Source organism: Wyeomyia smithii, chromosome 2 (assembly GCF_029784165.1).
Source record: "Wyeomyia smithii strain HCP4-BCI-WySm-NY-G18 chromosome 2, ASM2978416v1, whole genome shotgun sequence".
Classification (NCBI taxonomy): Eukaryota; Metazoa; Arthropoda; class Insecta; order Diptera; family Culicidae; genus Wyeomyia; species Wyeomyia smithii.
In genome coordinates, this window is record NC_073695.1 from 235,925,744 (window position 1) to 235,946,118 (window position 20,375).

At 40.4% G+C, this 20,375-nt stretch overlaps 1 protein-coding gene across 2 annotated transcripts in view; it reads left to right on the forward strand.

Annotated features, from left to right (window-relative positions):
- The window catches only part of LOC129724118 (SH3 domain-binding protein 5 homolog), a 37,830-nt gene extending 18,183 nt beyond the window's left edge, over positions 1-19,647 (forward strand). For both annotated transcript variants that reach the window (XM_055678757.1, XM_055678756.1), the window contains exons 3-5: positions 2,119-2,415; positions 3,768-3,851; positions 17,317-19,647. In XM_055678757.1, coding sequence (XP_055534732.1) covers positions 2,119-2,415; positions 3,768-3,851; positions 17,317-18,264 — 1,329 coding nt within the window. In that variant the 3' untranslated portion in view covers positions 18,265-19,647. The remainder of the gene's footprint in view (positions 1-2,118; positions 2,416-3,767; positions 3,852-17,316) is intronic.
- The last annotated feature ends 728 nt before the right edge of the window (positions 19,648-20,375 follow it).

Consider the following 20,375-nt stretch of genomic DNA (forward strand, 5'->3'; position numbering starts at 1 on the left):
CTAGAGGGGTTAAAATCTAACAATGTCTCATATGCACCAAAGAAGATAAATTAACCAAACTATCCCGAAGCTCGCCCCATTGAACCTTTTTTTCTAAAAGAAATTGTATTTGAGATTTTTTTTTGTACCCCTATATATGTTGCCGTACGACGTAATTCTACGTCAAAATAACTGTCAAATCCATTTCAGTTACCTTTGGGTTGCTCCAGCGTTCGCACTGGGGTACACTTATAACTATTTTGTTTATAAATAAAAATAACTTCATTTTTGAAACCTTCAAGAAATGCTAGTTTACGCCAACCACAGGCAGGAATCTAGGGCTCCACCTTAAAAACCGTACTCGAAAAAAATGCAACAGACAAAAATGATCACTAGAAATTCATTTTAAGTTGAATATTTTTGAAACTCTCAGGAAATAAATAAACACATATAAGCTATGTTTTTGCAAAGTTGGTTTATTCAACCTCATCTTCTAGAGTAAATGCCCGCATTTTGGACTTAACGCTAGCTATCAAATCCTGTATAACACTTGCGCCATGCTTTCATCAGACCTCCTCTGTCTTCCGGAGCATGCCCTTCTCAATCGCCTAAAATTGTTTGGCAAAGTTCTGGCGAGTTTTGTCGAATCTGTAAGAGGAGCAAAAAATCAACAACCAACAATTTGTCGCACCCGCAGCTTCCCTGCCATACCAAGTATATCTCGACAAATTTGTCGACCTTCTGTGTGAACTTGTTCGGAAAATCCAAGTGGGACTTTGCGACGAAAAACTCCAAAATGTACGTCTCGTCGTTCATTACGATGCATTTCAGCTGCACCAACCACTCGCGTTACAGCTTCCTGGCGTGGGATTTGGCTACCGTATTCTGTTCATCGGTTCGGTTAACCGCCTTTCTTACCTTGAAGACATAAAATTTGGCCTTCATTGTCTGCTGGTCGAACCAAACGTAATAATTAACCTTTTTCGCCCCTAGAAAAAAATAAGTATATCAATATTCTAAAACAGAATTTCGAACCTGCAAACTTTATTTCTTGAAGAAAGTATGTTATAGTAGTATATTGCCAGCAGGACATGTTTATACGTCTTGAAATTAGTAAAAAGAGAACTATTGGAAATCATCTTTATTTGAAAGCACCTAATTATTTTGCTAAATAAAAAATTTTGGAAACTCTATTTAGTGTTCGAAACGTTATTCCTAACCGAAATCTTTTACGATATGAACTCGAAAGCTAAAAGTTTAAGAAATATTGTTCTACAGTTAATGTAAACAGGTAAACACTAACACGTTTGGCTGTATTATTCACTTCCCGTACGTGTTAAATGCAACATGCATGCTTCGGCAGCAACAACGGCTGATTTTTTGTTTGTTTGTATTAGCAGCTCCTAAAAGGTACAGTTTACCGACACAACTGTCGAGGTCCAACGGAAAAGTGGCAGGAACGAATACGTTGCCATATGGCTAAGGTTCCAAGCGTCGTTTATGGAAATTAGCTTTTCACGCCAGCTCACGTACGTTGCAAAACGGCAGCAAGGCGTGTATAGTGTAAATTGTGGGAACATTTCTTTGTCCTTGAACGCCTTCTGTGAATAATGGTCGGTCTTAATCGGCCGGTCTACAATGCGGGTAACCGGAAAGGCAGGCAAGCAGGTTCTTCAAGTGTTCGCCAGCTTAGCTCATAGCGCGAATGAACTGTGAGGTCAAGACATTATTCTTCTTATGCTGCGTCACAATATGATAAGCTTTCTTTGTAGAACTGCCATCGTGCTGAGAATTAGTTCACTTCTCACAACGGTAGACCCTGACCTTTCGTGAGGCCCTTGCGCCCGTTCACACTGGCAAAACTTTAATTTTAGTTGCTTTATTATTTGGAAATAAATTACACCGTTCAAAGTATACTTTTTATATCGCGGTTGTATGTAATTATTTACTAGCGCAAAGAATAACGATAGGTTGCGTCGGCGTGGTATGCGTGACATTCAACTTGAGTGGGAATTCCCGGCTTTTGTTCTCGAGTTATGCAACTGGATTTATAGATCGTTTCATTATTCTTCTACGAATTCAGATTGAATAAAGTGCAATTTTCTGATTGAACAACCTTTTTTCTCATCCCATCCGCAGGAAGCCAAATCTACCTTCCGGATTCTGATGAACGAATCCACCCGGCGACTGAAACTGTCTTCCAAGAAACTGGGCAGCTGTATCGACAAGGCGCGACCGTACTACGAAGCACTCGAGAAAGCCAAGGCAGCGCAGCTGGAATGCCAGGCGGCGGCCATCAAGTATCAGCGGGCCAACGAAATCCATGCGGCGGCAAAGGAAACGGTTGCTCTGGCGGAGCAACGCTTCCTTAGCAACTCCCAGGAGTGGCAGTTTGATAACGCTTGGCAGGAGATGTTGAATCATGCTACGATAAAGGTATGCTAAATTGCTAATGCTTTGTAAACAACAATGCGTTGGGAACAATCGATCGGTAACTGTGTAGTAATTTATACGGGTAGCACGTTTGTTGTTATGAAATTGCATTCTTCAACCTGCTGATTTATCAGCAGCAACTACTTGTTGCATTTCATTGAGGAACAAATGCAGGAGCGTTTTAGCATGCGTAATTAACCTGATGCCTTTGGATACTCTTTCTGAAGCAATAATGATATTTTTCTCTCGAGTTTATTCCGCTCCAGCAAACACTTCGCTACGGTTATACATAGGATTTTATTCTTTGTTGCTGGAGCGCGTATTCTGCGCTACACATAGCAGCAGCAGCAGGGGCTTTGAAACGTTACGCTTCGTGATTCCCGGTTAGTGTCGCATTTTACGCACACCGAGCGTTTTGCACCAGTGCGCTGGCACTCGACTCAAACCGTTATAGGCTTGATTGTACTTTGTACGTGCTTTCGAGACGCATTCGAGGGCTCATTATACTTAAATCGGTTTTTATGCGCTATCGAGTACCTGTGCCGGCGTTCGTTTATGCAAATTTTCCGCAGCAGTTGTGAGACAGAATTCTGCTAATAGCATTCTAGTGATCTGCACGAAGTGGACTGTCTTTGGTTTGCATTCCTTCAGTGTCATGACTGTCGGTGAAGTGATTGAAGAGAAACGGAATTCTTCAAATACCTTCCAGGGTTGTGAATCAAAAATAGCAACATTTATCTATGAAAAACAATCGAATCGAAACAACGATATAAATTGTACAACTAGCATTTTTACATAGCTCAAAAGTTATACGTTTATTATCTATATTTTTAAATAGAAATAGAAATTCTTACATGGAAAGCTTACAAGTTATAACCATAACATCATACAATATAAATAATCATGGGTTGTCGTGTTTTGATTACTTTAAAGCCGTGAATGTTTAATTCAAAGATAAGATCTGAGTGCGTAGTTGAACAATGCCTCTTTATCGTCCACTCGTCATTACATTTTTCTTTGATTTTTAAGCCCGAAAGATATCGATCTGGTTTGAAACACTGGCATTGATGCCAAGTAAATTTATTTTTTATCACCAACATAGAACATAAACTCTGTTCTTTATGGCTGACGATTTACGAATGAAATAAACACAAAATCAACAAACTAAAAACGTATGGCGGCTCCTGCAAGCAAATTGGTTTTTTGCTGACAGTAACAGTGCTCAATAAAGCTACCTTCAGAAGGTTATGAGAACCGCTCAAAGAATAGCTCTAAGGCAGCTGTATTGTGAATTATGAAAAATCAATTTTTGGTTTCGTTTCATTAAAGTATTTACACTTTTCCACTAATTTCAGGTGACGGACGCCGAGAAACAAAAAACGGAAAGTGGTACCGAGCATCAGAAAAAAGCGAAAATTTTTCATGAAGCGGAATTGAAAGTGAGTATGATGGAACTATAGGGTTATCATTGCAGTTTGCTTTCTTGATATTCTTGATAGGGGCCAAGCTCGACTGTCTTACTTTTGGTGACATTTCGTGTTCCGACGCACGCCGTGTCAGAATCGACTTATTATGCAACTTCAATGCACCTCGGATTTTTCTTCACCAAAAGTTAGCTTAGGGTCCAAGCTTTCAAATGAATGTGGTTTTAAAATATTCTATCGGGGAAAACTAAAATAAAATGAGTTTGATTTTTTTTTAACTTTTTCCATAATTTTTGCCCGTATACGACGCTTAATACATTGCAACATATGGTATTGTAATGATAAAAATAGTGTCTGTATGAGTGTGTGTGTATGTGTAGATAAAAGAGAGATAGAAAGAGAGAGAAGGAGAGGGGAGGAGGGGAAAGAATAAGGGAGAAACTGTGTAGTGTAGTCAGAGCCGGATTTACGATTGTGGGGGCCCGGGGCCCAGTTTTCAGTGGGGGCCCCAAAATAAAACAAACCCGTTTTTTATCGTACGAGTTAAAAACATTTATTTGTTATTGAAAAGTTACCAAAAATTTGCTAGATTTTTTTTACGAGTTTTTTTTTTTGCAGAGAACTTATTGATTGAATAATCAACATTCAGCTCCTTCAGAATACTGTACTCTCAACTTAACAATGCTAAGTTTGACAGCCTTCCACTCTTCATAGTCGTACCTGTTTTCAATCGGTTTCATCTTCGAAAAAGACCTTTCTCCAGTTGCGTTCGAGATCATTAGGCTAAAATAAATCCTTAAATAAAATAATTTTTGCAAGGCACTAACGAGTTTTTGATTTTTTTCTTCATGTAATCATCTTTTTTGAGCTCCACTTTGATATACGCGAGGTTTTGTGGTGACAGCTCATTTTGAATAAATATAATAATAAATTCGGTTCTTGCTCACTGTTTATAGCCAGATCTAACTGATTTGGACCAGAGATGCCAGATGTTTTCGAAAGATGTCTGCAACTGCTCGAAATCCGGAATTTTTTTCTTGATATCTGAAAAAAACCTGCCGCAATTTGAAAAAAATGCGATCCGCAGGCAAAAATTTGCACACAATTCGAGTAAGACTGCGCAAATATAAGGCTACGCTGGCAATAATCTACAGAAACTAGGAAAAAACTACACACATCTGCAGGTCAACAAAATCTGCACACGGACTCTGAACATTTGCATTTTACAACGCAAATCTGGTATCCCTGATTCGGACAAGTAAACTTATTTTCGGAATCAACAGCAATGCATTAAAAAAACTTGTGGATTATGTATTTTCTTTCCTGCTTGATCTCCCATGCGCGCTGGTTCGATTCAAATGGTGTGTTAATGTGTGTCATTCCATGAGAATCGAAGGATCTTGGATGTAGTTGTGATATTGGCGCTCGCGAAAAAATAACACTGAAGAAAAGTTACAAATTGAAATGGTCTGTTCAAATTTTCTTGCTGTAAATTGAACTTTTGATTGAATCTCATTTTTGATAGAGAAAAGAACTTTTTCTCGTTTTGTGGGGGCCCCAAAAATGTGGGGGCCCGGGGCCTGGGCCCCCCCTTAAATCCGGCTCAGAGTGTAGTAGTGTGTACAATATGATTTTTATCGATAGGAAAAAAATAATACAAAATGTTCATGATAATGTATTTTTTTTACTGTGGTTCCATATAAAGTGATGGCGACAATAATAAATACATTTGCAGTATTGGTTATTTTCCAGATTTGCGCACTGATTTTAGTTGTATGATGTTCTGCTGATATCTTTCATGCGTTTTAGGAACTTAATGATTCATCCATGTTTTAGCAGAATCATGGTGAATAGTTTCAATAGTGTGTTCCAAACACCGTCCAAGTCCTTCACTTGCAAAGCAAAACTTAGTTATAATAAATTTTATAATATTTTCGAATCTTCGGGGTTATTGGATATCCTTAAGCCAACCAGCTTTCGCAAAAATAATTGATGAATTTGCGATATCCATATATAAGCTCTGTTGCGAAACATAACAATAAAGAAGGCACTAGGTTTGGTAAAGCCATGAACCGGCTCACGAAAATAAACCACGGTTTTTTGAGTGTCCTTAAACTGATCGTTCGCTTGAAACCAAGTTTACCAAAACATCACGTTTTTTTGGATATGATATATATTCTGGTTTCGATCGATGGCAACGTATTCATTGTACAAATTTTGCATTACGCAATTCACAAATTTGTTGTGCAAAATTCGAACAAAAGTTGTGAAGGATTTCGTGCCAGCTCGATCAGACATTGGCAGCACCCTATCAAAATTCAATAAACCTTCATGAATGTGTAGGCCTTACTACCCAAAGCAACTTTGCATATTTTTAGAAATGAAGAAGTGACTGTGAGATAAAGAAAACATGAATTTTAGTCTGAACTTCTATCGAAAAGTATTGGCGGAATAGAATTCAAGTCATCTCAGTTTTCTTTTATTTATTCAAAATATGTTTTTCAGATAGACAATTAAGTTGCCTCAAACTCTCCTGAACAAATCAAGTGGGCAATAAAGTGTTTCTAGAAACTTTTTAATTGACTAAGACTTGAACTTTCCCGTGTACGTTTAGGTTTTCCCTCAAATTAGTGAAACTTACCATTGATCATTTGAGCCGTTGAGAGCAAAAGTGGTACATGTGCCCTTTTTAACCTTTTTTTGCATAAATTGATGCAGAACGCAATCATGTACTAGAATATACAAGAAAAACCGAGATCTGATAACCTAAACCAAAGTTACAGCCAAAACAATTTTTGGTAATTTACATAATCACCATTTCGTTGAGAGCAAAAGTGGTACATGTCCAGTCTGTGCATGTTAGATGAATTGTAAGTCGAGGATCTTAGGATATAAACCAATCATCTCTTAAGCAGAATTGTTAAATGATTGAATATTGATTTGTCTGCTTTTGAATTTTCTCACGTGGCGCTAGTGTACACGTGACTATTTTCTAAAAGAAAACATTTTACCTATTTCAGTATCCACTCGTATGCTGTTACCACGAAGCGACAGAATTCCTTAACAAACAGATCATCATTCTATAGTACTCAGTCACTTGGACAACTCTGCTGAAGACATGAATGTTCTATGTCCTAAGATAGGAGAGCTATAATGCATCCTTCATGCTCACACTGGACATGTACCACTTTTGCTCTCAACGTTTTCTGGTTGTCATTATTTTTCCCATAGAACAAAAGTGGTACATGTTTTTCCATTGAAGATTGTGTAAGTTTCTCAACCAGAACATGTTATACTTTTATGTACCGTCTTTTGAAACCTTTCCAGCAATGATTTAGTGCAGTTATGTGGGAAAAAAATTGTTGAAAATAATTTACTATTAGAGTGTTTTCGTTTACCGCGTCTCCTGAAAAATTTACTCAATGGCACATGTACCACTTTTGCTCTCAACGGCTCATTTGTTGACTTGTTTCGAATGGTTTCCGAAACCACATGATGTTGAGGATTCCCAGCCAGCATCGAAAGGTTTTGTAACTGTGTACTTTCGTTGCATTTAGGCACTTTTTCAGGTCCTATTGGAACTAAACAATCATTGCAAGTTTAAGCAAACGAGTGCTCTTTTTATATCTTCCTTTCTTTCTCTCTCTCTCACACACACACACACATTGCTTATAACGTTACGATACCATGAAATTCAATAAACCTAGTGTCTCCATAAATGGGCAAAAATTGTCGAAACATAAGTAAAAAATTCAAACTCATTTTATTTTAGTTTTCCCCGATAGAATATTTGAAAACCACTTTCATTTGAAAGCCTGGATCCTAAACTAACTTTTGGTGAAGAAAAATCCGAGGTGCATTGAAGTTGCACTATAAGTCGATTGTGACACGGCGTGCGACGTATTTATTATCTTTTCTCACGAAACCAACTTCGAGGCGAGTTTTCATCGTTGCTATTGATTTTCAGCTACAGATAATACGTTATAAATGGCTCCATTTCTTAACCATTTCTAGGTTAACATTTAATGATCCCCTGTTAACCCCAACACACAGTGTTTCCCATTCCTTTTAAACCAGAGAACGCGCGGTTTCACGTTTTGTGCTTCAACGTGTTCCACAATCTGATAATAGGAGCTAAGGAGAAATGCCCATGGGAATGCACGATTTGTCGATCTGGGTCACCCTTCGTGCCAAACAGGGTTCTTAATTTCGTTTGCCACGTGATAGCTGCACGGCTTGCGGGCTCCCCCTCCGAAGGAGCATCGACAACTAAGCGCATTGAGGAAACACCACCCAAAGAAAGAAACTATGAGTGAGATCGGAGCTTTTAGTTATGTAGCTGGTTTTGTTTTACAATGGCTCAGTCACGCGTAGCGTATGTCTGCCGCTACTAGTACTTTCACTCGATAACATATTTCTATCGGTTAAAGGTACTGCTGGAGGAAGGGTTGTTTTAATGCGGGTACGTGTATCTGAGACAATTTGTTACTGTTTCTGCTCTGTATTGTATTTTGTTTCTTCTAATATTTACACCTCAGTTAACTGCTCTCGGGTTGACTGAAATTGCAGCTCGTGTGCCCATTAGGATGGCGCAGGATTCAAAAGAATCGTCGAGACTTAGTGATATTTGGTAGCTAGAGCGTTTTAATTTGATATTTGTTGCAATCTGTTGTGCACGATTGCGTACATGTTTGCATACACCCACAGGGTGTTGTTTGCCTTAGACAGACCTTATATGAATGTTCGTTCACATGCAACGAACTGTGGGTGAACCTGATAAAATACAAACGTTTTGACGCACATCAACACGAAACAAGTACTATCTATACATACCGAGTTGGCAGTTATTGTCCGAAAAAAAGACGACGAGTTGTTTTTCTAGGGTTTCGGAAAAGTCTTTTTGTGTTTTCTAATGCAGCAGAGAAAACGTCAGAGTGGGAAGAGCAAATATACAGTAGGCAGAAGTAGGGTAACCAAACAGATATTCGGTATCGATGTGGGTTTTGCAAGGAACTGTGTGTTTGCTTTTTTCTCAAGCATTGGTTTAGTGATTAATTATGAGGAAGTTAGTCTGAAAACTCATCATGGGTGGATCTATTTTTGAAATAGAAGATTACTGCATTATTCACTGAAAATTAATTCGAATATTTTCACAGAGTTTCTGATAAGAAAGTTGAGTTTTTTATTTATGAGACAAAACACGTTAGACTTACAAATTAGACGAACCCAGTTTAGAAATTTGAAAGTAAACCCTTGGTATGTGTTTAATAATCTAACGCACTAAACAAAAGTGCTTGCCAAAAAATTATTCCTAGATTCTATTAATTTTATTGCGTTGTATTATTACCTAGATTCCATTGAACTGATACATATGTTGCGGCATAATTACTTTATGTAACTTCCCTTCCATTGCTTTCCATCAAGATCCCTCATTACATTTTGTGCAATGGTAGAGCCAACCTCTTTGGTCACTTTCATCCATTCTTTCTTAAACTCCAACTCGTTCTTTAACACCTCGGACGATTTTCAAACTTTGGCCTACGTTATAACCCAAAATCTTCTCACCGGACGAATCTCTGGTGAATTTGGGGGGTTGGCGGTTTTAGGTACAAAAACAACGTTATTGTCTCTGTACCAATCCAACGTCGATCGCGCGTAATAGCATGATGCTAGGTCTGGCCAAAATGATGTCTCGCCTCCATGGGACCGCAGGAAGGGCAACAGACGCTTCTGGAGGCACGATAAATTTCGCTGTTAATGGTGTCCGTTGTGATGTACGGTTTACTCAGTTTACGTCATTGGCATATGACCTGTCAGAGCAAGTATTTTTCGGCCACAATTTGTCCACTTTCTTCTTTCTTATCTCTTTCGGCACATTAAACCGTGATTTGGCAACGTAGAATTCCAGTCCCGGACGCTGCTATGTGTCTGCCTTAATGTAGGTGTCGTCTCTCGATTCAGCTCCCTTGCGCGGCATTTGGCCGCCGTGTTTTGTAGATCACGCCGGTTCGGTACCTTCCGGACATTCAATACACGAAGCTCAGCTCGTTTCATGGTTTGCTCAACGAACCAGGCGAAACACTTTGCCTTCAAAACCGCGACGCGAATCTTAGAATTTTCTTAGAATTTTGTTTTTCAATTTGCGAACAGAACTAAAAATACACTGCAAGTTTTTACAAACATTTGCTACATATTTTCCGTGAAGAACAAGTCACGAGCACTTGTAAAAAAATAATGAAGTTTTGGGACACGAATGAAACTCCTAATAATGGTGCCAAACTTATCACCCTATTCGAGAATTTCTACAAAAAATAAATTTAAAACTTAAAGATCATCTTCAAATAAGATCTCCCTAACACAAATCCCGATAATATGAAAATCACATAAAGAAGATTCTGAAGAAATAGAACAAATAAGCAACAGTAGCCGAGAATTATTAGTACAATAGATTTCATTTTAATATTTCCGTTTTAATAATTTCATAACGTTTCCGGTAAAAAAATGGACTTTTTTCAGATGGTGATGAAAAAAAAACTAAGATAGTTTGTTAAATTTCCCATGTAAAGTAATCATGTCAGCTGCTCCACAAAAAAATGTTACGTCCTTGCGTGCGGTCTTCCGGCAGTTAACCGGAACATTCGCCATGGCGGACGAAAACATGTGTGTTGGCATGTTTTTAAGCTCTTTCTTCCTTTTTTTCTATTAATTCCTCCTCCATTTTCGCGACAAAATTGTTGGAATAGATCTTGCGCTTCAAGATTGCCCAGAAATTCTCGATGGGACGCAGTTGGAGGACGTTGGGCGGATTCGCCGACTTCGGTACCACATCGATATTCAGCCTCTCCATCTCCTCGAACGATCGCTTCGAGTAGTGGGCCGACGCCGTATCTGGCCAGAACACCGTGTCTTCGCCCTTATGGTATTTCTTGATGAATGACGCAACTTCTGGCAGGCACTTCGTACTATAAATTTCCCCGTTCACGGCCAGCCCGGAGCAAAAGAAAAGCGGCTTTGATATCCCCTTCTCGCTGACTGTCAGCCACAACAGCACTTTCTTGGGGAACTTGGTGTGTGAAACAAATTTCACCTCGGAACTCACTTCCTTCGTGGGAGAAGTGAAATACGAAGTTCCTTGCTATTCGTTGCCATCCAGGATGAGATAGTTTTCTTCGCTATCACCACTGCGACGTCGCGATTCGCCGGGAAAATCGACTTGATCATCTTATTCAACCGCTGTCGCTGCGTCGTTGCCTCCAGCTCCGAGACCAGTGGACGGGACTGCCGCTTACTGACATGTATGTCCATGTTTTCCAGATACTTTTTCACTGTTTTACCGCATGCACCAACCTCCCGGCCGAGTGCACGCAGCGATGGAGCCACTTTTCCCTCGGTCTTCCTCTTCAGCATCCTTTGAAGCTTCTTGTCGCTCAGGGTCGTTGGCCGTCCGGAACCGAGCTTTCTTTTGGTGCCCTGATCGTTGTCCAATAGTGTCAAGATGTTGTAGATGCCGGAACGAGCATACCCGGCGTCCAAAAAGTACCGCACGATGTCCGTTTTTGACGCGGCGGGGTACCGTTTTTTGAACGCGCACACTACTGAACGGAGTAGCTTCACTTTTTTCGCCATTATAGTTAGAGTTTGACTGATAGAGCTATCAAATTTTTTTGCTAACTCATGGGAGGATTGGAGAATCCACCTACACCTCCTTGGACCTGAAAGTTCGAAAGAATGGCACCTGTGCAATAGAGATGGTCGGGTTTCATGTTTTTCAAACACGAACCCGATTGTTTTTTTTTGGTCGAAGCCCAAGCCCTACCCGAACCCGAAACTTTTTTTTTCGTTCAAACCCGAACCTGACCCGAACCCGAAAATTTTATTTCCATGAAACCCGAACCCGACCCGTCCCCGAAATTGTGAAACCCGAACCCGACCCGAACCCGAGTTTTCATAGATTTTATAGTCGGGTTTCGGGTTTTCATATGTAAACCCGGAATAAACCCGACATTTTCAAACCCGAACCCGACCCGAACCCGAAAGTTTTTTTTTCACCAAACCAGAACCCGACCCGTACCCGACACTTTCAAAAATTTTCAAACCCGAACCCGACCCGAACCCGTCGAACCCGAAACCCGATCATTTCTACTGTGCAAGACGAAGCCTCAAGCGGTGCTAGAATTCAAAACATTCTCAAGTTTATTGACGTTTTTGTATCAGGTTTGACGTTTTCGTATTTTCGATGTTATACTCTGTCAAATGTACAGCGAGACTAGGAAAAGGTAGCGAACCTATACATTAGAGAAATGACAAGACACTCACCGTTAAGGCAACTGTTAACATCAAAACGGGCGAGCTGTATTATTTTGCATTGCCGTTATCCGTTTTGATGTTGACAGTTGCCTTAACGGTGAGTGTCTTGTCATTTCTCTAATGTATAGGTTCGCTAGGAAAAGGCATTCCCTCGGTTTTGCAGTAAGTCAAGTGAGTAGCGATCGCAGAAAATTCCTGAATGTCATCATCGGCGAAGTAAAGATTCGGCTGCAGTTCGACACAGCATTCGACAAAAACACAGTTTCAAGACAGAATCTCACCGAAGCTGCAACCAACCATTAATAAGGCAAAAACGGCATCCGGCAAACCCTTGCATCTTATCGGAGAACAAACCAGCTATATCACTCTGGGAAGAAGCTGTAATCTGCAATGTAACCGCACATTCAAATCTCAATTTGCTCGGTCTCGACTGGATTGAACTTTTTGAGCTATGGTCGCATCCTCTTTCCGCGATTTACAATTAAGTACGTTCCATTTCCATTCAACTTCCGATCGAGCAGTACAAGGCAGTGTTTCCGAACGTATTCAAGAAGACGAAAGTCATGCTGTTCCCCAAGCAAGCCTCACGCCTCGTGTTCAAGCCAAAGCGTCCAGTTCCGTTACATCTGTAGAGAAAGTTGATGCCGAGATCGATCGTCTGGAGCAACTAGGAATTATCACACCGATCGATTCGGTGAAAAAGCCAAACGGAAAAGTACGCATCTACGCTAACTATTCTACTGGAGTGAACGCTGCTCTGGAGCCAATCAACTACCCGTTACCGGTTCCGAATGATATCTTCACTAAGCTGAACGGTTTCAAGTTCGTCAATATCACCGACTTGTGGGATGCGTACCTTCAAGATGAAGTAAATGACGAGTCGAAGCAGCTGTTGACAATCAACACCCATCGATGACAGCTTTTTAATAGCTAATGAACGTCCGGATAGCTGACTTCGACAGCGTAAAATCGTTCCTAGATGACATTATTGTACATAGTAACACTGAGTTGGAACATTATCGATGTCTTACGGCACTTTTAAGGAGGCTAGAAAAGTACGGGTTCCATGTTCGAGAAAACAAATGCAGCATTCTTCAACGGTAGATCAAATATCTGGGGCATATCGTCGACGCCCAATATCTTGCGCCCGGATTTAGCAAAAGTTAAAGCAACTTCCAAGATGCTAGCACCAACCGATATCACCAGCCTTAATCCCTTTCTGGGTACTGTTTATTTTCATATTTTGAGTCAAAGCTCGTTCGGCAAATGCATCGGCTCTGACATCCACTCTTGAAAAAGGATGTTCATTTTCATTGATCCTCAACATGCCAGTCAATAGTTAATTGAAAAAATCAATCAGACCTACTGCTCACGCCCTATGACCCGAATCTGGAAATCATCATCGCGGCAGACGCATCGAAGTCCGGTATTGGAGTATGTAGTTGCTTTATATCGGTTCCCTGATGGTTTCATGAAGGCAGTTGCATATGCCTTCCGTTCGCTGACTCAAGCCGAAATCGGATATAGTCAAGTGGAGAAAGAAAGTTTAGCGCTGGTGTTTAGAGTCACAAAGTTTTACCGGATGATCCAAGGTTGGAAATTCACGCTGCAAACCGACAACCAACCCTTGAAAAGATATTTTGGTTCGAAAAAAGGTATCCTGTGCTACGACTTCGGAATCAGATACATCTCCACTACCTAGTTTGGTTATACCCAGTCGTATAGCCCGTGATTCAGTTCAACCAAAAAGGATGTCCTTCCTCCGCAAGCAGTATGGAAGACAATTCTACACTTACCGTTAAGCCCTTGCTGTCGTGAGAGGATGTCTGATGATAGCGGATCGGTTGGTGATTCCGACTAACTTTCGCCATCGTATTCTCGAGCAACTCAATCGAGGTCATCTCGAAATCGAGAGGATGAAGGCTATCGCTGGCAGTTACGTGTTTAGCCAAAAATCGATCATGCTATCGAAGATTTTGTCAGAAATGAAACAACTGTGCCACTCATTTGAAGACATCACCGCAGGTTCCATTGCAGTCATGGCCGAAAGCAACCAAACCGTGATTTCACTGGACCGTTCTTCGACCAACATTTTCTGGTAGTTTTTGATGCGCATTTAATATGGTCTGAAATCAAAATCATTCAATCTTCTAGTACTCGGTTATTGAGGTCCTGGATCAACTGTTCTTCCGATTTAGAGACCTAGAAACTATAGTATCGGACTACGGTTTGCTGTTCACCTTTGCAGCGTTCTGCAAGGAGCATGAAATCCAGCATCTTCGGCCAGCGCCGTATCACCCACAGTATAACGGCCCAGCAGAAATATTCGTCGATACACTAAAACGTTCAATGCTGAAAATTAACTAGATGGAGAAGATTGCCAGAAAGACGTTACAAGTATTTTTTCAGATGTACCGTTCAGTACCAGCACGTACACTACGAGGAAAATCGCCAGCAGAACTGATGCTGGGTCGAAAGCAGGAGAAATCGAAGCATAAACGACGCAAACTGATTCGAAACTAGCTCAAGCACTGTGAAGCAGATGGCAACCCGCCCGAGTCGACAAGTCAGCTGAGCATTCTAGTTAACATGTTCGGGCTTCATCTTGTACTAGCAGCAACCATACTTGAGACAACAGCACGACCACCTGTTCTTCCGAACGTTCCAGAAAATCCAGTTGAGACACCAGTTGAAAACGCAATACTTCAAGACAACTTGGAGTTACCAGCTAGGCATGAAACTCAACTAGCTGAATGTCGTGAACAAGAAATAGAAACAAATGATCCAGAACCTACATGGAAATCCAGTTCTGAAGTCCAAAGCCGCCCGCAACACTCAATTAGAATGCCCTCAAGGTTCGAGTCGTACCTGGTGTTCTGGAAATATAAGGAGAGAGATGTTACCACGAGCAAACCATCGGCGTCTGCGGTGACAAGTGAGCAGATTTACCCTCCAAACCAACAAGTCGTAATTAAATAAAAAGATCCTAGAAATAGTTCGTCTAGTTTTTTTCCATTATTTCGAATATAACTCGGGTGTAACAATGGATAACGTGACGAAGGCCTAATAAAGAAAGTGAATGGAGAACATGTGCAATGTGATAGATATGTTTATGAGCTACTTACAACAAACAACATCAAAAATGAGTCCCGTGGAAGCTTATGAAAGAGTATAAAATATGGTCTAAACAGATAATGTTAAGAATCGTCTAAATGGGCACGTGAACAGAAATGTGCAACGTGTCTAGAAATTAACAACGCATTGTTATTTCTCTTCGTTCCAACTGCCGATGAAAATTCGTCGCAGCTCACGGCTGTAAAATTCGCTGAACTCCGAAGCCAGCACGTCACATCGAAGCCTAAACTAGAAAGATGGTCACAAATTTGTTACGACTAAATTCGATATGCGTTACAAAAATCGATGTACGTCAAAAAAAATTGAATCGGTCCACTCATGATACTTTACCCTAACACATAAAATTTAATTAGGTAAATATTTCATTTGATTCATTTCACTCAGCTTACTTTGATGTTGCAATGCTCAGTGCGTCTATTGAATGTGGAACCATGATGTATAGATACATGGTGTAACGGTATGTTAAAACGCATAGTCAGCCATGTTGAAAAAACAGTTGACATAGCATCAGTTTGTTTTTAAATAGAATAATTAAATCCTCACCTGCAGTGGATAATGCATTGATCTGCTTTCGTCAGTAGCGCTTACCGGGACAAAAAATTAGTAATTGAAACCAAAAAAGTGCACTCTTTCCATGAATTGATCGGTACTGGGATAATACTATTGATTTAGACCATCAAAAGGCCGTGGTTTAAACTAATTATTGATTCTAGGTTCAGCATTACTGACGTCGATCACAAAGATCGATTAATAATAATACCCGAACTTTAGGTATCTCGAGTTTTATTTACTGAAAAAAACCATTTCTAGTTATAAAAAATGTCGTGTAGTTGCATTTGTCGACCTTTGGTGCCTGCATTGAAGTATTTTTTTCCGCATATAGATTTGCAGCACCAGCAGTTTTTCGCGTCTCAGTTTTTCCTCCTCCATGAACTGCGTTTAAGACAATTGCTCTTGATTCAGAGGTCCGTGGATTAAATTCCTGTAATATCTGATACATTTCAATCAACAGTTGTGCAGTTGTGCTGATCAGCCAGATTCACGGTGTACTGTGGACGGCTGTTCCGGAGGTAAATTCTAAAAAAATCATTATTCAGTTATCGTTATCAGATTCGTACCTACTTATCTAGTTACGCGCGGATTCTGGCCTTTACGTGAAAGATCGGTGTCGCAGTGGCACATTTGGAGCAGGACAATACTCAGGTGGAAACGCAACCCCTAAAACTAATGAAATGTTGTTATTCGTAAATTTGCTTGCTGTCACTTAGCGACGTTCGTCTCCATCCCTCCAGTGCAAAAACAGCTACCTCCCCGCGCGCCTAGTTTTTGATCAAACCGTTACACCATGTTCTACTCATCATGTGTTGAACCACATAGCTAACTTCAGATGTCATAACAGATACAATTTTGGTATACAATTAGTTTCATCGTTTAATTTTTCGTCGCTCCAGATTTAAACTGCTGTGCTAGCAAATTACCCTCCCAGACCGGTTGCGTAACTCCCTGTCCCACCCTTCGAATGACGCTGTTTTTTAAAGTGCAATGTTGTTAATGGGTCAGTGCATCAAAAAACTTCAGTTCACCATGTTTTGACTGCTGCACAATGAAAAGTAAATTTGTTTGGTTGTAGGTAGAAAACGAAAAGTTTTTGTTTGGAATTTTGCGCTTTTGCGCTCATCAGTAATGGGATGCTGCAACCGACAGGTTAACTAGTGGACTACAGAGGTGGTGAGATGGGGGGAGGAATGTAATCGCACTCATTATATGCGAGAACGCATACGGCAGTGGAATGCCTAGCGCTGGGAAAGACCCCGCGCAACAAACAATAATGCTAATAGTCGAGTGCCTCTCGCGATGATGCGGCGATGTTACGTCCGGTCTGCCATTCGCTGTTGATGATTTGTAGGTCAATTGAAATTCTCTCGTCATGTGCCGGCGCGTATATATGTGTCTAATGTGGGTCTTTAGCTTTTTAGCAGTAAAAGCAAATTGCTGTTATGTGATGATTGATTGATGTGAGTCTCATGCTTTGTTTTAGGTACAACAACTGGAGGAACGTTGCCGACGCAGCATCCAGAAATCGAGGCCATACTTTGAGGAGAAGCAACTGTGCCAGGAACAGCTGGAGGCCCAGAAAGGTCGCATTCAGCAACTAGAGGATCAGATAGCTGCCGCGAAAACAGCGTACGGAACAGCTCTTAGGAACCTGGAGCAGATTAGCGAAGAAATTCACAAACAACGTGGAGATCTTAGTATGGCTGCCCCCTCTGGTCCGCGGGAACCGGGAGTCGGAGCTGAGTTATCCAGTTTGCCTCCATCAGCGTCTTCGGTGACTTTCAGCCCATCCGCTAACACGTACAACAATTTCAGCAGTAATATGCCTGACATATCGACTGAGCTGGACAAATGTGAGATTCGTTCGGTGGGAAGCACATCGATTGCCACCAGTTCCGCCGTTAGTGAGAAGGACCCTACCGATGATTACATGAACGATGCCGATTTGAATTTAGAACTACTGCGACAGAAAGTGAAAACATTGGCTGTCCGACCGGTTGAAGGTGGGGATGGCCAACAGCAGGAACAGGAAGTGTGGGAACATGAGCTTAACGCCACCGTCGATAAGCTGGATCATCTGATGATGCTTCGAGAGTGTTCTGGCCGTGGTTCAAGTGTCGGAAGCCCTACCGAGCACGTCCAGTCCAACAACTATGCCAGTTTGCCAACGACACCGAAACATCATCAGCACATGTCGCCGGTGTTGGCGGAAAAACAAAAGATAAAAATGTTCAAAAAATTAGACCCACTGCCGCTGGCGAATGTCTCGATGTACGCTCTTCCAACGTATCTTAGCGGTAGCGGAATAACACCGTGCTGCTCCATTAACACTCAACCCGTTCCTATGGGACACAATGATCTGGTAACGCCTAGTAACGAACCCGTCGAATCTGCTGTTGGGTTCAAGAGCAAACGGAAGATGTCAATGTAAAAATCGGACCAGAGTGATCGAGTTAAAAAAATCAGCGAGAGCTCTGGGAGTATCAATAGTTTTACGGCATGGCGTCCCAACGTGATTTAAATTTAGTTTGCATTGCGCTTTTCGTGTATGTTTATTTTCTACGTTTTACTAGGAATAACAAAATATTAACAGACGCAAACCACAAAGAATACGAATACTACTAAGAATTAGTACCAAAAGGAACAAAAATAGACAAGTGATGTAGTAAGAAAAAGTTATCTGCAGTTTCAGAGGTTTGAATCTGGTTTGCGAACGCGAGTTAGGTTATCGTCGCTTTTTATCTGCCCGATGTATTTCGGTTTTCTATGCCGCCATCCAAGTATCCAAAGCTTATTGAGTCGAACAATTGAGTTGTGTAGTTTTTGAAAATTTGCATTAGTGGACATTTTTTAATTGTATGTTTGCCTCATTAAGCTTTTGAACTCGTTTCCTCTTATAAGACTTCAAGAAGGAGAATTAGGTTCATTCAACGATGTCTCTAAATCGTTGTAATCTGGATTAGTTCATATTATCTAAATAAAAAAAAAGTTGATAAAATTTTGTGAGTTCCAAAGGAATTAAATCAAGCATGTTCAATTAGTACACTATAACTATGTGAAATAGGTAGCAATTTTGGTTTTACCATATTGAGAAAAATTATCGTTCCGTCAGGTCATGCGCGTTCAAGAACCGCAACAGTTGCCTACGAAGCACTGCTGGATACAAAATAAACTACGTTGAGTACAAAGGATCGTATACTTGTTTGGAAAAATATGTATTTTTAACACGTTGATTAACAAAATAATTTATGAAATGAAATTCGGACATTCTTGAACTGTTCTTTTCTCGAAGACCGTCAGCAGGAATCAATGATAGAAAAACTATCGCATCAGAACCACAAGAAACTGCAGTGAGCATAAGTTCGCAACGTCGATATAAAGTGTTACCGTTTAATGGTAACAGCCCAGCACACGGCTGGGCAACTTCACGAAGGCATTCTCCATACATCTGGGCGGAGTTCGGTTGACAAATTGAGTGAAGTGTGGTTTTATTGTAAATAGCGTACAGAAATACCTTAATAGCATACAAAAGTTGATCGGAAACATCTCTAATAGCATTACAGTAAGAAAATAATATCCTAAGAAAAATAATTGACTAACATCCTATCTCAACTGAATCAGCTGGATATGTGTATTGATTACGAAGTTTTGGAGCCTATTGCGGATGTCGATTAGCTGTTTCTTTGCTTGACTAAGTCAGATAGAAGGATATTCGAATTGACTTCTGTGATAGGATTCTTGCTTTCGAACAGAAAGTTTCTAATCGAGAAACTAGTGTACGCAGAGTTTTAATAAATAGAAAACATGATACATATTTATGACGTCAGTTTGTGGAATTGAGAAATCATCACCTAGCAACGAAGAGCATTTGAAAGAAAAAGTGGGACCACATGCGGTCGAAGATTTGAGCTTTAGAATAGTTTAGAGCTTCTTTTTAGTTTAACTTTTTGTTCAATTTTTTTTTGTATCAGCATGAAAAAATCCTAAATAATCCCATATATCAGATTAGCGAACCATACAAAAATTTTACTATCTCAGTCACATCATCTAACTGCCTCAGTCATTCGATCATTAATCAATGATTGATGGGCGACTTCTGTCACTCACGTACACATAAATCAATCAGATTCAATCAAAACTCAATGTTGACACTTCAACTATACTTTCTACATTTTAAATCAAGCGGGCATTGAAACTTTTTGCTACTATTAAGAATGGGAACATGAATCACAAAAGAGGAAATACACATTATTTTAGCACCTAATACTTTCTTGGTGAAAGAAGTACGATCTTCAATGCAGTTTTTACTACGACTTAGCATTTAACATCAGTAATTATGAGCCAGTAATGCCTTACCTCTGGGTTGGATGTCTACCTCTGGCCTTACCTCTGGGTTGGATTTCTGTCGTAAAGCTTCCAGTTTTCACAGAGCAAACGACATGCTTTAGTTCTTCCTACGACCAACAGGTGTCGAGCGTCCGTACTTGAACAGAGGATTATTTTGAAGTTGCAAATAAATCTTCGGCTTAGAAACATCCATGT